General features: G+C 43.8%; 2 protein-coding genes across 2 annotated transcripts in view; both read left to right on the top strand.

Moving 5' to 3' along the window:
- The window catches only part of LOC310789558 (NLR family CARD domain-containing protein 3-like), a 708,349-nt gene that overhangs the window by 550,748 nt on the left and 140,101 nt on the right, over positions 1-17,500 (top strand). The window lies entirely within an intron of this gene.
- LOC310789560 (nephrocystin-1-like) overlaps positions 1-17,500 on the top strand; it is a gene marked incomplete at its 3' end in the record, with an annotated part of 68,435 nt that overhangs the window by 47,126 nt on the left and 3,809 nt on the right. The window contains exons 15-17 of the mRNA XM_083651199.1: positions 2,718-2,794; positions 3,399-3,498; positions 16,397-16,509. Coding sequence (XP_083507325.1) covers positions 2,718-2,794; positions 3,399-3,498; positions 16,397-16,509 — 290 coding nt within the window. The remainder of the gene's footprint in view (positions 1-2,717; positions 2,795-3,398; positions 3,499-16,396; positions 16,510-17,500) is intronic.

The following is a 17,500-nucleotide window of genomic DNA, read 5'->3' as shown; positions in this document are numbered from 1 at the left end:
TCTTTGTTTTTCTTTTCTTTGTTTTCTTTTCTGACTCCCCCTGACTGACTTTCCTCAGGCACCACCTTTTCTGTGTTTTTAAACAATGATTATTGGACTTGACAATTTGTCTCACCTGACTATAGCATGAATCAATTAATTAATTTATTATATGCTGTCTATTCATATTATTATTGCTGTTTATTATTATTGTTTATGCTGTCTGTTGTTGCTGGTTTGTACTGCTTTTCTATCAGTTTTTTATTGCTGTACTGTACATAATTTCTGTACGTCGCTTTGGATAAAAGCGTCTGCTAAATGCCAATAAAGTAATGCAAGATAGCGGTCAGTATCCACTTCATGGGTACAAAAAGCAGCTCCTCCTCCATATTGAGCGGTAGATAGTAGATATTGAACAATATCTCGCTAACTGCTTGGCCCTTCTCTTTGGGAGACCATGCAGCCATCTGAAAGCCTCTCATAACCAGCTTATGGACATGATCTAGGCTACCAAATATGAAAACTAGAAGTTTACACCTGTAGCCCAGCTGTGAAATGGCCTGTTCTAGCTGTTGAGACACACACACATACAGACACACACACACACACACACACACACACGCACCATATTTGTTCATTCATATATTTTACTTGATTATTGTTGGTTGCATTTAATTAGGGCTGTCAGCGTTAACGCATTAATCGCGCGTTAATGCGTGCCGATCATAACGCGTTTTTTTTTTTATCGCGTTAATCGCATGCCGCTATTTTGTCCCTTCGTCGCACCCGTACTTGTAGTCAAGCCGTTCAGTTTCCTGTCTCCTGCTTGTGCAGGAGGCATGGAAGAGAATGACAGTAATACGTTTTTAAATGGCTCGTTTTACTTAAAAAAAACTCCCCAAATGCCACAGTGGACAAGTCAAGAGCCGTAGTTTGCACCTTGTGTAAAACGGAATTAAAATATCACCGAAGTACATCGAGTTTGAGGCGAGCCATCACCTAAAAGTAGCTAGCGGCCAGCTAGCAGCCAGCTAGCTAGTGCGAGACTCATCACTCATTCTTCCTTCAGAGTCTCGGATGCGCGGGTCCTCTAACCACTGGGAGGTCGGCTCCAATGGCTTCACGCGATATACACGTTATCAATACACAGTTTCCAATACTGAGCCATTATTCACATGGAAGTGCCAAAGTTTTTAGCTCAGACACAGCCTTCTTCGGCTGTGTCATTTTGGGTTTCGACTGCTCCACAGCGCCATAGGTAAAGTATCGGTTCTAGATATATTTTGTAGACATTGTTACCTCCTGTCTACATTCCAAATCTAAAATTCAAGATCACAAAGTACATTTATTTGCATTCATTTGATTCCCAATCACGACACACTGGTGGTAAGAATGATTAATATCTAATTAAAAATGCTTTGAAATGCAAAATAATGGCATTTTAAACATGCGATACAAAGATGCGATTAATCGACGATTAATCGCGATTAATAAAATGAATCGTTTGACAGCCTTACATTTAATACAACCTCTTTGCATTGCTCTAAATTATATACGGTAATCTTTTTTTCTTTGCTGTATCCTATTTCTATTTGGTGCTGCACTGACCCTGTTGACACAGTAAAGTTGCATCTGATCTGATCTGATCTACTCTGTGTGTATATGACCTATGATCAGATCCCCCCCCCCCCCCCCCCCCCTATTTTTTTTATCCCCCATTAGTGCTAATTTTAATTTATTTATCCTGGTTGCTGCTCCACCCTCTGCTGATCTGGGGAGAGCCGAAACTGGCTCCATGCTTCCTCCGAGACATGGGCAGTTAGCCAGCCGCTTCTTTTCAGCTGACAGGGGATCCTTCACCGGTAGGACATAGCACGTGGGAGGATCACGCTATTCCAACCAGTTCCCCTCCCTCCGAATGATCAGAGGAGGCACCACTTCAGCGACCAGGATATTGCATGTTTTGGTGAGGAGTTCCTATATGAAGGAAACCCTCAGGGGGCACGGGGTGAACATGCAAACTCCACACAGACATCCACACCTTTTGACAACCCCACACGGGCGGTGAGCACTCGAGGACATGCGGACGGGCACGCACTCCTTCAGTGCTCAGAGCGTCCCAGGTGGGAATCAAACCCAGGACCTTCTAGCTGTGAGGCGACAGCGCTACCACTGCGCCACCGTGCCCCCCTTATGATCTGATCTGATCTGATCTACTGTGTGTGTAGGACCTATGATCTGATCTGATCTACTCTCTGTGTGTAGGACCTATGATCTGATCTGATCTACTCTGTCTGTGTAGGACCTATGATCTGATCTGATCTACCCTCTGTGTGTAGGACCTATGATCTGATCTGATCTACTCTGTCTGTGTAGGACCTATGATCTGATCTGATCTACTCTCTGTGTGTAGGACCTATGATCTGATCTGATCTACTCTGTGTAGGACCTATGATCTGATCTGATCTACTCTGTCTGTGTAGGACCTATGATCTGATCTGATCTACTCTCTGTGTGTAGGACCTATGATCTGATCTGATCTACTCTGTGTGTGTAGGACCTATGATCTGATCTGATCTACTCTCTGTGTGTAGGACCTATGATCTGATCTGATCTACTCTCTGTGTGTAGGACCTATGATCTGATCTGATCTACTCTGTGTAGGACCTATGATCTGATCTGATCTACTCTCTGTGTGTAGGACCTATGATCTGATCTGATCTACTCTCTGTGTGTAGGACCTATGAGCTGCCAGTGAATGGTGGCACTCCCTATGAGAAAGACGTAGCGATGGAGGCTTCAGTAACCAGAGGAGGTAAGAAGGAGCAGCAGAGCTCATCATTCTTTAGTTTAGTTTATTGGACAGTTGATACAATACATGACAAATTAAGTTACACATCATAAAAATGTAGTTGTAATTGTGTGGTCCTTATACACAAACATTATCATCATTACCTACAAGTACAATAATGCACAGACTGCTCCAGTGGAGCTGCTCAGTGGCCATCAGATCAGACTGTGGTTGTACTGGTGAGCTTCCAGGTGTGAAGGTGTGTGTGAATGTAAACAGGGCGCTCCTGAAAAAGACAGCATTGCTCTCAGTGAGACTCCCCCTGTATAAATAAAGGTAAAAAACAACAACACTGATACAGACAGTTGAGCCTTCTCACTCTAAACAGTCTCTGGAGAGAAGCAGCCTTGTTTTCAAATTGGCAAGTGCATTTGTGAAATCTCATCTCCTCTCCTCTCCCCATTTGTCTTCTCCTGTCCTCTCCTGTCCCCTCCTCTCTTCATCTCCTCTCCTCCTCTCCCCACCTCTCTTCATCTCCTCTCCTCCTCTCCTCTATTAATATATTCTCCCCTCCCCTCCTTTCCTCCTCTCCACTCCACTCCTCTCTTCTCCTCCTCTCCTCTCTCAGCTCCAGCTGGTGTTTTGCAGCAGATGCTGCTGGCCAGGCGGCAGCCCAAGCTGATCGTCAAACTGAAATCAGCCAAAAGTCGGACCAGAACCCAGCTCAGGTGAGAGAACCACTGGAGAGCTTTAACACACCCAGTGGATGATGTGTTCAGCCTTCAAGGAAAGATCCACCCTCACATCCACTTAGGCCCAATCCCAATACACCCCTTGCCCCTATCACTTAGCCCTTAACCCTCGTTTGATGCGTTCACGTGTCCTGGTAGAGTGTCCCCATTCTTGTTGGGACAGAGACGTGTCCTGGTAGAGTGTCCTCATTCTTGTTGGGACAGAGACGTGTCCTGGTAGAGTGTCCCCATTCTTGTTGGGACAGAGACGTGTCCTGGTAGAGTGTCCTCATTCTTGTTGGGACAGAGACGTGTCCTGGTAGAGTGTCCTCATTCTTGTTGGGACAGAGACATGTCCTGGTAGAGTGTCCTCATTCTTGTTGGGACAGAGACATGTCCTGGTAGAGTGTCCCCATTCTTGTTGGGACAGAGACGTGTCCTGGTAGAGTGTCCCCATTCTTGTTGGGACAGAGACGTGTCCTGGTAGAGTGTCCCCATTCTTGTTGGGACAGAGACGTGTCCTGGTAGAGTGTCCCCATTCTTGTTGGGACAGAGACGTGTCCTGGTAGAGTGTCCCCATTCTTGTTGGGACAGAGGGCTAGGGTGAAGTGGTAGGACTATATAGCCCACCAAACAGAGCTTCTTCAGAGGTAGGTTATGAGAAATCTCCCAGAATGCCTTGCGAATCATCGGCAAGATGGTGGCTAAGGCTAAAAGAAAACACAAATGTAAGCATTTTCTTTGATAGTAAATATTTAAAACAAGGCCAGGTCGAAACCTGGCATAGGGCCGGTGTGCTCAGTAAAGTGCAGAACTCTGCCAAGGTGTATTGAGTCATTGGGGCGCCGCGCACATTTTTTTTGGCCCCTTGAAACCAGATTAGAGGACCATTTACATTAAGATTAGACTGTTTTTCAGTCTTAACCATCAATTTGCTGAGTGAGTGGCACTGCTCTTGCCCAGATGTAGCCATATAGGTAAAACACTAATATTTTCTGACTCACCTCCACCACCACCTGCTGATGTCTATATTATTTAACCATCTCATTCTCTTTAACAGTCCAACATAAAATCTATCAAATAAAATTAAAGCAAGAGCTTGTCCTCAAATAAAATGAATATAGTGCAATTCAAAATAAAATAGTAGAATAAATTAAATTCAAGTCACTTTCAGGAGGAATACCAAAAACCTTGTGCAATGTCAACTGAGTTTAGCAGCAGCAGTCCAACATAAAAGCATCATCTTAACAGTACAATGGTGTGCAATTTTCAGTAACAGTGCTCTTAATTTTGGAGAAAGACAAAATGCTCCATGTAAGATGGTCACACACTGGACTGTACACACATCATTTAGACACAAGACTGTCAGTAGCATCCACACCCAACATGGGTCCATGTGAAAGCATGGGAATGCCCACTGGAATCGACTGGAATGAGGCACGCGACGTTTGGAAGAGTGTGCTGACGTCAAATGACGCTCCGCTGATGGGTAATGTGGCTAATATGTTAGCGGCTAACTGTTACTTGTCGTTACTTTACATGGCAGTAAAACGCCACCGAATGACCAAATTGATTTAACTTTTAACCATTTCGATTTCCACTCTCCATACGGACCCCCAGCATTGGTTAGTTTATAACGTGACTATTAATTAATATACAGGACAAGATGTTACTATCCCTTGTGCCAAAATCCGAGGAAAAACACATTTAGAAGCCCAATCCAGAATAAAACAAGCTAACAGGCTAACAAACTAATAAACAAGACACAAATCACCAGTTACCTACCCTAGCCAACAGCAGTATGAAGCATGTCATTGGGGTTTTCAAGTGGGCACCTTCCTTCACCGACGTTTCGTTAAGTTAGGTCCACGACACCTCAAGAAGGCTTAACGGTGTAATCCAGCGTCCTGGAAACACCCCCCTCCATGCTACCACCGCACAACTGCATATTACCTCACTATCTAAGCCTAGCTATCCAGGTCGGTTCGGTATGACATTCCTGACTACACCACCACTGTCAATGATTCAGCCCTGTTGATGCGGACCGTTAATCATGACCAACAACAAACAAACCCTAACTACACCACCACTGTCAATGATTCAGCCCTGTTGATGCGGACCGTTAATCATGACCAACAACAAACAATCCCTAACTACACCACCACCGTCAATGATTCAGCCCTGTTGATGCGGACCGTTAATCATGACCAACAACAAACAATCAATCTGACCTTAGCGAGCTCCCCAGCTAGCATGTTTCCTCCTTATCCACAGCCATTCACTTGCTCGTTCTGCTGCCCGAGACATGTTGCTAACCGCAAGTTTCAGGCTCCGTCCCCGAATGCCCAACTCAGTTAGTAAGGCAATAACGGACTTTGCCACAAAACCACGGCAGCCCACCTCTACAGGCCGCACTCGAGCCCTCCAACCTCGCTGCTCTGCCTCTGCTGCCATTTCAGCATACCTAGCTTTCTTGCGCTCATAAGCCTCCTCAACTCGATCTTCCCACGGGACTGTGAGTTCGATAAAATAAACTCTCTTCTCTACCTCAGACCACAGTAACAAGTCCGGACGTAGCCGGGTGCTAACTATATATGCTGGGATGACTAGCTGTTCATTCAAGTCAACCCTCATTTCCCAGGCTCCACCTACACTTAGCTGCCCTAACTTGTGCCTGACCTTAATTGGTCTAATCTTTTCTCCCTCACGTACAAATTTGATCTGTCTAGTCTCTTTGCTAGCAACTAGAGAATTTACTTCTAGCCGCTTTTCCTCAACTGCAGCTGCCAAACAATTCAACACCTGGTTGTGACGCCAGGTGTATCGCCCCTGGGAGAGACTGACCTTACACCCTGACAGTATATGCCTCAATGTACATACACTAGAACACAACGGGCAGGCACCATCCTCGCCCAACCACTGATTTAAGTTCTGGGGAGATGGCAGCACATCATAAGTAGCCCCTAGAATAAATCTAATTCTGCTGGCCTCCATGCTCCACAACTCTCTCCACTTCAACTTTCTCTTCTCTACACTCTCCCAGTTCACCCACTGTCCTTGCTTTGCCTGCGACACTGCCTTAGTACATCTTACTGCCTCCTCTTGCCTATGTACTTCTTCAACTACCATCTTCCTCTTTTCTATTACTGATGCCTTGTTCCACACAGGTTTCCCTATGCACAACCCTAAGCCTCCACGCCCATGCTGCACCTGACCTATGATATCCCTGTGTCTAAGAGCTGACTGTGCTTGCTGTACTGCCTCCTTTGGGTTCCACTTCCTCCCTGTTTTAACTGTGGGCGCTACACTCCTAACCACTGGATCCTTTGACTGAGTCAGAGTCATTTCCAGTCTAACCTTAGCACACTTGAACTCCTCTGTCAGGCTAGATAATGGCAATTCCAATATGCCTTTCCCATATAAGGCTACACTGCTTAGGCAGCGTGGGACTCCGAGCCATTTTCTAATGAATGAGTTAATCATCCTTTCTAGCTTTTCTACCTTTGAAAGGGGAACCTCATACACTGTCAGTGGCCACATCAACCGAGGCAACAATCCAAACTGCAAACACCACAACTTTAACTTTCCTGGGAGCCCTGACTTGTCTATACTTGAAATACCTTGAATCATTTCCTGCCTCACCTCCTCAAACTGTCCCTTATCACTGAGACTTGCATCATACCATCTTCCCAAACTCTTGACTGGTTTCTCTAACACTGTAGGCACCACCTCATCATTTATAACAAACTTCTTACCTACTACCCTCCCTTTAATGATTGAAATACTCCTGGACTTACTTGGCTTCACTTTCATTCTAGCCCACTGCAGATTACTATTTAACTTATCCAACAATCTGCTAGTACATGGAGCGGTTGACGTCATAGTCGTCATGTCATCCATGTATGCCCTAATTGGAGGGAGCCGCAGCCCTCCCTGCAGCCTTTCTCCACCCACTACCCATTTTGAAGCCCTAATAATGATCTCCATTGCCATGGTAAAAGCTAATGGGGAAATTGTACACCCTGCCATAATGCCTATCTCCAGCTGCTGCCAAGCTGTAGTGTACTCTGCTGTGGTAAAGCAGAGTTGAATATCTAAGAAGTAGGCTTTAACTAAGCTCTTTATACTACCTGGCACTCTAAAGAAATCAAAGGCCTCCCATAACAGACTATGCGGCACTGACCCGAAAGCATTAGCCAGGTCCAAGAATACTACATGCAGGTCTCTCTTCTCACGCCTAGCTGACTGGATTTGGTGCCAGATCATGCTGGTGTGCTCTAAGCACCCGGAGAAGCCGGGAATTCCAGCCTTTTGCACCGAAGTATCTATTAGCCTATTCTTTTCTAGATAACTAGACAGCCTCTGTGCCACAACACTAAAGAAAACCTTCCCTTCAACATTAAGTAGACTGATAGGTCTAAACTGACTTATCTCTAACGAGTCCCTTTCTTTAGGAATGAAGATTCCCCCTGCTCTACGCCACGCCTTAGGAATAACCTGCTTCTTCCAGACTACCTTCATCAGCTTCCATAGAAACTGCAACACATCTGGAGCACTCTTATACAGCCGGTAGGGGACTCCATTAGGACCCGGGGCTGAAGAGGCCCTTGCACGTCTCACTACTTCTTGAACTTCTTTCCACCTTGGTGGGCTATCATCACACTGGCTCTCTATTTCACCAATAGGTGGAATATCAGCTGGGACTGTCATCTCTCTAAACCTTTCCCTATCTTTGTGAACCTCCTCCAAATATTCCTCAAGCTTCTGCTTAGGTACCATAAGGCTACCATTATTTTCCTTACTAAACAATGACTTCACAAATCTAAATGGATCCTTATAGAATGCTATTCTAGCTCTCTCTTTCTTTTTCCTATTTTTCCTAATGCTCTCTGCTCTTCTTAAAACTGCCAACCGATCCCTCACATCTGACTGCAAGCAATCAATGCCTTCCTTCTCAACCTCTGTAGCTTTTCTCCACTGCCTCTTAAGCTGTCTTCTCTCCTGGATAAGTCTATCTATCTCTTGTTGGCGCCTAGATTTAACTACCTCACCCTCTAGTTTCTTCCTTTTCTCAAAGACGCCAAACCTTTCCTTACCATAATCATAAATACAATCTCCCATTTTCTCCAACTTACTCTCAGCAGTTCCTTTAAGCTTCTCTAACATCCTAACCAAATCACTATTGATATCTTCCCACTTCCTACTTTCCGCTGCACCTGGCCAGTTAACTCTAGGCTTCTGACCGCTAATCTTCTCCCTTTTTGGCTGGCTGGCCTCTCTGCTTTCCTCGGTGCTAGGACCTGCCTCAACATCAGGGGTGCTGATGTCCTGCGAGCTGTGGGTTACTTCCTGTCGCTGGACTTCACCCGACTGACTTGATAAACTTCTTAAGAAATAATTATCAATGCGGGGTCCCTGTGTTCCCTCTACCAAGCACCTCTTCCTGCCTTGATGGATTCTAAGGCCCCTCAAAGTTGTTACCTTCTGCCAGCCACACAAGCAAACCTGACGCTTCTTTCCATCTACATCTGAACTAGTGGCTTCCACTGACATGTTTTCCCTACTCATAGTCAAGTCCGTTCCAGAGTCAATAACCGTGTCAACCATAGGTGAGTCATCTTCCGCCCCCGCTCTCGCAGACTCTAGGGGTGTTTTTTCATAATTCTGTTTCGTAGCAAGTTTGGGTGTAACCAATGGCCTATTGGCCTTGGCTACTGCCACAATGAGCAGCTAACCCATTGCAGCCCCGATGGGGTCTAATCCCTCCTGTCAGCTGTCTTTCCATGCTGTCACTAGGTCTTTCCCTAGTTGTCAGCTGCACTATTCACAACAGTCACTAGCCTAAGCTAGCTTTAGTATTAATTAATACACAGGACAAGATGTTACTATCCCTTGTGCCAAAATCCGAGGAAAAACACATTTAGAAGCCCAATCCAGAATAAAACAAGCTAACAGGCTAACAAACTAATAAACAAGACACAAATCACCAGTTACCTACCCTAGCCAACAGCAGTATGAAGCATGTCATTGGGGTTTTCAAGTGGGCACCTTCCTTCACCAACGTTTCGTTAAGTTAGGCCCACGACACCTCAAGAAGGCTTAACGGTGTAATCCAGCGTCCTGGAAACACCCCCCTCCATGCTACCACCGCACAACTGCATATTACCTCACTGTCTAAGCCTAGCTATCCAGGTCGGTTCGGTATGACATTCCTGACTACACCACCACTGTCAATGATTCAGCCCTGTTGATGCGGACCGTTAATCATGACCAACAACAAACAAACCCTAACTACACCACCACTGTCAATGATTCAGCCCTGTTGATGCGGACCGTTAATCATGACCAACAACAAACAATCCCTAACTACACCACCACCGTCAATGATTCAGCCCTGTTGATGCGGACCGTTAATCATGACCAACAACAAACAATCAATCTGACCTTAGCGAGCTCCCCAGCTAGCATGTTTCCTCCTTATCCACAGCCATTCACTTGCTCGTTCTGCTGCCCGAGACATGTTGCTAACCGCAAGTTTCAGGCTCTGTCCCCGAATGCCCAACTCAGTTAGTAAGGCAATAACGGACTTTGCCACAAAACCACGGCAGCCCACCTCTACAGGCCGCACTCGAGCCCTCCAACCTCGCTGCTCTGCCTCTGCTGCCATTTCAGCATACCTAGCTTTCTTGCGCTCATAAGCCTCCTCAACTCAATCTTCCCACGGGACTGTGAGTTCGATAAAATAAACTCTCTTCTCTACCTCAGACCACAGTAACAAGTCCGGACGTAGCCGGGTGCTAACTATATATGCTGGGATGACTAGCTGTTCATTCAAGTCAACCCTCATTTCCCAGGCTCCACCTACACTTAGCTGCCCTAACTTGTGCCTGACCTTAATTGGTCTAATCTTTTCTCCCTCACGTACAAATTTGATCTGTCTAGTCTCTTTGCTAGCAACTAGAGAATTTACTTCTAGCCGCTTTTCCTCAACTGCAGCTGCCAAACAATTCAACACCTGGTTGTGACGCCAGGTGTATCGCCCCTGGGAGAGACTGACCTTACACGCTGACAGTATATGCCTCAATGTACATACACTAGAACACAACGGGCAGGCACCATCCTCGCCCAACCACTGATTTAAGTTCTGGGGAGATGGCAGCACATCATAAGTAGCCCCTAGAATAAATCTAATTCTGCTGGCCTCCATGCTCCACAACTCTCTCCACTTCAACTTTCTCTTCTCTACACTCTCCCAGTTCACCCACTGTCCTTGCTTTGCCTGCGACACTGCCTTAGTACATCTTACTGCCTCCTCTTGCCTATGTACTTCTTCAACTACCATCTTCCTCTTTTCTATTACTGATGCCTTGTTCCACACAGGTTTCCCTATGCACAACCCTAAGCCTCCACGCCCATGCTGCACCTGACCTATGATATCCCTGTGTCTAAGAGCTGACTGTGCTTGCTGTACTGCCTCCTTTGGGTTCCACTTCCTCCCTGTTTTAACTGTGGGCGCTACACTCCTAACCACTGGATCCTTTGACTGAGTCAGAGTCATTTCCAGTCTAACCTTAGCACACTTGAACTCCTCTGTCAGGCTAGATAATGGCAATTCCAATATGCCTTTCCCATATAAGGCTACACTGCTTAGGCAGCGTGGGACTCCGAGCCATTTTCTAATGAATGAGTTAATCATCCTTTCTAGCTTTTCTACCTTTGAAAGGGGAACCTCATACACTGTCAGTGGCCACATCAACCGAGGCAACAATCCAAACTGCAAACACCACAACTTTAACTTTCCTGGGAGCCCTGACTTGTCTATACTTGAAATACCTTGAATCATTTCCTGCCTCACCTCCTCAAACTGTCCCTTATCACTGAGACTTGCATCATACCATCTTCCCAAACTCTTGACTGGTTTCTCTAACACTGTAGGCACCACCTCATCATTTATAACAAACTTCTTACCTACTACCCTCCCTTTAATGATTGAAATACTCCTGGACTTACTTGGCTTCACTTTCATTCTAGCCCACTGCAGATTACTATTTAACTTATCCAACAATCTGCTAGTACATGGAGCGGTTGACGTCATAGTCGTCATGTCATCCATGTATGCCCTAATTGGAGGGAGCCGCAGCCCTCCCTGCAGCCTTTCTCCACCCACTACCCATTTTGAAGCCCTAATAATGATCTCCATTGCCATGGTAAAAGCTAATGGGGAAATTGTACACCCTGCCATAATGCCTATCTCCAGCTGCTGCCAAGCTGTAGTGTACTCTGCTGTGGTAAAGCAGAGTTGAATATCTAAGAAGTAGGCTTTAACTAAGCTCTTTATACTACCTGGCACTCTAAAGAAATCAAAGGCCTCCCATAACAGACTATGCGGCACTGACCCGAAAGCATTAGCCAGGTCCAAGAATACTACATGCAGGTCTCTCTTCTCACACCTAGCTGACTGGATTTGGTGCCAGATCATGCTGGTGTGCTCTAAGCACCCGGAGAAGCCGGGAATTCCAGCCTTTTGCACCGAAGTATCTATTAGCCTATTCTTTTCTAGATAACTAGACAGCCTCTGTGCCACAACACTAAAGAAAACCTTCCCTTCAACATTAAGTAGACTGATAGGTCTAAACTGACTTATCTCTAACGAGTCCCTTTCTTTAGGAATGAAGATTCCCCCTGCTCTACGCCACGCCTTAGGAATAACCTGCTTCTTCCAGACTACCTTCATCAGCTTCCATAGAAACTGCAACACATCTGGAGCACTCTTATACAGCCGGTAGGGGACTCAATGCTTCAAAGGCAACTTTACGACGCTGAGGACTCAATCACAGCAGATATCCGCTGATAGCCTACCACACTATATTTATAATGTTTATAATGTGCTCCAGCTTCCGGTTTATACTATCAGTCTGAATACAACCAGGGGTTGGAGCTATTGTGCAACACCGCAAACCGGTCGGAGTACGTTATAAACGTTATAAATTGTCACGACGTTAACAACTAACCAATGCTGGCGGTCCGTATGGAAAGTGGAAATCGAAATCGTTAAAAGTTAAATCAATTTGGTCATTCAGTGGCATTTTACTGCCATGTAAAGTAACGACAAGTAACAGTTAGCCGCTAACATGAGCTACACTATTTTTGTTTTGTGACGATTGGCGCGCGTCATCATCGATTACGTCGACTCGCCGAAATGTCCGACGACCGGCTCTTGTGGAACTCTCACAATATTAGCCAGAGGTGCATTACCGCCACCTATCGGACTGGAAAGTGGAAAGACATTACAACGCCTGAATCCGTGCTAAAATGGTCTGGGCGACTGAGTGGAATGTAAGGGCCCTGCTGTGCATGCACACCGGCCCCAAAAATATCCTAACCATCCTACTTTGGATTATTATTTCATCGCATGATGAGTACACAAGTCACAACATGTACATGTGAGTGTTTCTGGTACTGTTGGAATGTGTATTTTGGGCGACTGAATTGGAGTAGGCAAAAGTACCATAGTCTGCGTAGCGCTAAGCTAAGTAGCAGTGAGGGCTCTACCACAGTTTGTACTGCACGCAGAGTGAAGATAAAGGCATGTACTAAACTCTCAAAATGTTGGCGTATCCCTTTAAGGCTGATTGTGCATCAGAGCCCATTTCCATGTTGCATTTCCCCCTTTGATGGATAAGCTGTGTCTCAATAACTTAATAACTTAATGTGCAATTACTGTCTCAAAGCTTTGCTTATATAGATCCATATACAACTGTGCAATATCTGACTTCTAGCCTTGTTTGCAGTCCAGTGTTGCTTGCATATACTTACACTGTAGTGTACATAGATATACGATTCTTTTTTTTTCTTATATACATATTTATAATGGTCCTTCTACCTCACACCTATTGTTTATAATGTAAATAGCCGTTTGTTTTAGCTTGTATGCATAGTTTGCTTAGCTTTTCTTTTTCCCTGTGTAAGAATATTGAGAGCAACATATACCGCAGTCAAATGACATACTTGGCCAATAAAGCTGATTCTGATTCTAAATAGATTTGATGTCTGGCAACAAACTGGTGGCGTCTGTCTGACTACTGATGATGAATCAGAATCTCCAAGGGTTGTCCCATTTCATAGGGCTAGATTTCAAGCAGTACCCCTCCTAACTGTTCTGGGGGGTTAGTCCAAAAACCCGGGGCATAGGGGTACAAGTAAGACATGGGATTGGCCCTTATTACACTGTTAGAACTCCACAGTCTTGTGATGTCTCCTCTTCTACGATGGATTAGGCATGGGCTATTCCCGGCTTTACCGGTTCGGTTCGGTGTACGAGCCCAAACCGGTTTGATCACGTGCGAACCGAAAAAAACAACAAAAATATTATATGAAAAAAAAAAAAAAAATTACGGTTAGGGATTTTTCGTATTAGCCTCTTCTCAAGTTGCACTAGTAGGGAAAAGTCTTATTTTGTTTATTATGTTGATGTTTGAAGAAAAGTTAAGCTGAATAGTTATGAGAAATAAAAACTGTGTTGTTACAGTTAAATGGTTCTGCTTATTTTTATTCAGTGTTAGTGCTGGTTGGCTTAGAGGTGCATTATAGCTATACCAACTGCAGTCGCATTACAGTCATTTATGGGGTACACTATATATATATATATAGATATAGATATAGATATATATATGTTTTTGGTAAAATTCGATATACCGGTTTGATATGTTTTTTGGGGAATATCGAACTGGTTTCAACATTTTCAAAGCGACCCATGCCTACGATGGATTTCTCCCTGTATGATTGTTGAAGTTTTGGGACTGACACCAAAACCTGACGTTTACGTTGATGTTTGAGATGACTGAAACATTGTCTGCTGTCACACTCCATTGTAGCTTCTGGAAAGATCTGGGCGTGTGTGTTACATGGTTCTGTGTGTTACAGGGTTCTGTGTGTTACATGGTTCTGTGTGTGGTACAGGGTTCTGTGTTACAGGGTTCTGTGTTACAGGGTTCTGTGTTTTACATGGTTCTGTGTGTTACAGGGTTCTGTGTGTTACAGGGTTCTGTGTGTGTTACAGGGTTCTGTGTGTGTTACAGGGTTCTGTGTGTTACAAGGTTCCCATGGCTCCTTGAAGTCCTTAAAAGTTTGTTTTGAGGGAGGGGGGGAATCAAGGCCTTTCAAGTAAAAAAATAAATAGAGTGCTTGAATTTATATATTTTGTCCAATATAGTTCTTCTTTTGATAAATATATATAAAACTATATATATATATATATATATATATATGCTGCTTTGAGAAATTGTGACGGTCACGTGCGCGCATGACTGATTGAAGACAAATGATGCAGGTTGTACAACAGAAAGCAAGGATCCACCTTGATCCTGTCTTGAACTACAGTATATATATATATATATATATATATATATATATATATATATATATATATATATATATATATATATATATATATATCTATATGAAGAGAAAGGAGAGTCCCCACGCACAGCCAGTGGAATGATCAGGTGCTGGTAGGTTGCAGGTACAAGGCACAAAACAAAAGAAGGTACCACCGCACACTGAAGTATAGCTTTACTGTGATTTATTCAGCAAACGACGCGTTTCGCTGTAGCAGCTTCATCAGGTTTGTGCTGTGAGTTAATGGCAGTGTTGGGCAAGTTACTTTCAAAATGTAATATACTACATGTTACTAGTTACTTTCATTTAAAAGTAATAGGTTACTGTACAATATTACTGTCTGTAGAGTAACTCGTTACTTATTACACTGCTTTTGCATTACTTTCACTGTAATAACAGCAGTATCAGAATGACATCGTCACCCCGGAACATCCCGAAAAATTATTTCAATCATCTTGAAGTCAGTGTAAACAATCAAAAATTCTAAATGTGATCCTTTTCCTTTGTTATTGTCATCTGTAGTGGTTATTTGCATAATACACTGTTTGATTAGGAAATGATTTAAATATGTGCTTTGATTAAAAAAATGTAACTCAATTTGTAACTTGAGTTACTTGACAAAGTAACTGGTATAATATTACTGAAATCCTATTCACCTTATGTAGCCACGCCCATTTGACCTGGTTGTGTGGTCGTTCGACGACTTCCGGCAAAAAAAAAAAAGAAAAAAAAATGGCTGGCTGCTCCAATATAATCTAACTCTGAATTAACTAATAGTTTAGCCAATTGTGTGTAACATACCAAATAAAAGCAAACGGCAATGTCTAAGAATGCAACGCCATGTAACTGGCTTGTTAATTCTCGCATTCCAGGGAATTACGTTAACGTTTGCGGGTCTTATAGACGTAAGTGGCTCGAGCTGCGCTCGGAGGACAGAAAACCTTCTGAAGCTTTCTTTGTTGGAGTCCAGGTATGTTTTACAAGAAAGTGCTCGTCATTGTCGACGCTATTAAACGTTATCTGACCTGGCTAACAGTGGATACTCCGCTTGCTTGCTTGCTGTGTACCGAGCTCAAAGTAGTAGGCTACGTTCTTTGTTTTACACCCTGCGCTGTCCGCTACAAAAACAACTCTCTTCTTCATGACGTTCTTTCATATTTGGCGCCGTGACCGCCGGAAGTGTTAATAGGACCCGGAAGAATTTGGCCCACTGTAAGGTCTGAACATAAGGTGAATAAGTAATAAGTTATATTACTGAGTTACTGCTAAAAGTAATATATATATATGTAATATGTTACTTTTGTAATGAGTTACCCCCAACACTGGTTAATGGTATGATTCTTGTTTGTTTTAGCCTGAGCATGCTTTTTTCTTTTTCTTTTGTGTGAGAGGACATTGAGAGTTAAGTGAACTGGAGCCAATTTCCTTGTATGTCTACATACTTGGCCAATAAAGCTGATTCTGGTTCTGATTCTGATTCTGATGCGTCCCCTGTCAGTGTCCTCCCAGACTCTCTGCTGCACTGTCTGAGCTGCGTCCACCTGCTGGCTCTGCACAGACAGCTGCTGGCTGACACACTGCTGATGGACAGGCCCACCATGCAGAGTGCAGGTAAACAAACACCAAACAAAACCATCAACAAACCAGGTAAACAAACTCCAAAAACAACAACAAAAATAAACCAACACAAAACCTGCACATTTCTTCTAGCGACTCCAGTAGCCTGTACTACAAAGCAAGATTAGTGGTTTAGCGAGGTAACTTCAGGTTTAACCCTGGTTTAGCCGTACTACAAAGCAAGTTAACTTCTAATCACCATGGCAACTCATGCTGCAAAGCTAACCTGGTCCCGACCAGGTTAGCTTCAGAGGATAAGATCAAAATCCATGACAGACCCATAAAATCGGCTCTCTGGAGTCACTCACCATTCATATAAGATCGCCATATGAAAAATAGATTGCAGTCAACTGAGAATAGAACAAGAAAAACATTTGTGGCTCTGTAGGTTACATAATTAAATTAAGCCTACTTACCACTTTATGTCTTAACAGCTCAACGATGCGTGGAGAAATATGATCACTATTAATCACCGCAGCGCATATCATACACGAGTGAGGGTGATATTCTCCTACATGCCAGAAAAGCCTATACATATAATATAGATATGGGATAAATATGGGATAGCCCCAATAATAAATATGCAGGCTTCTTGCATGTTTCAGCTGGAACTGTGTCCTGTAGGCTGTATGCCAATATATGAGCAAAAATAGGCTAGTTTTTAATATCAATGAAAAGTATGCCCGCATCGTCTCAATTCAGTTCAGCAGTTTTCTCTTTTATATTAGGATATCATTATTATAGCCTATATATGAATTATTCGATCAGTGCAACCACACACACATAATGAGTGATAGAGATCATTATTCATTGAGCATGCTTTCTAAATCTATGGTCTAAATAGGCTTACAGATTGTGGAAATTTATAGACTGAGATTACACATTTAATGTACATTTACACTCGCACAAAGCTGCTGTATGAGACAGAAATCGCTGATCAAAGTAAATCAAATGACTGATGTGAATACAAGCGGCAGCTTTAGAC

The sequence above is a fragment of the Poromitra crassiceps genome (assembly GCF_964638095.1).
Source record: "Poromitra crassiceps genome assembly, chromosome: 14".
Classification (NCBI taxonomy): Eukaryota; Metazoa; Chordata; class Actinopteri; order Beryciformes; family Melamphaidae; genus Poromitra; species Poromitra crassiceps.
Note: the sequence above shows the minus strand (reverse complement) of the source record. Positions and strands in the feature narration are given on the sequence as shown.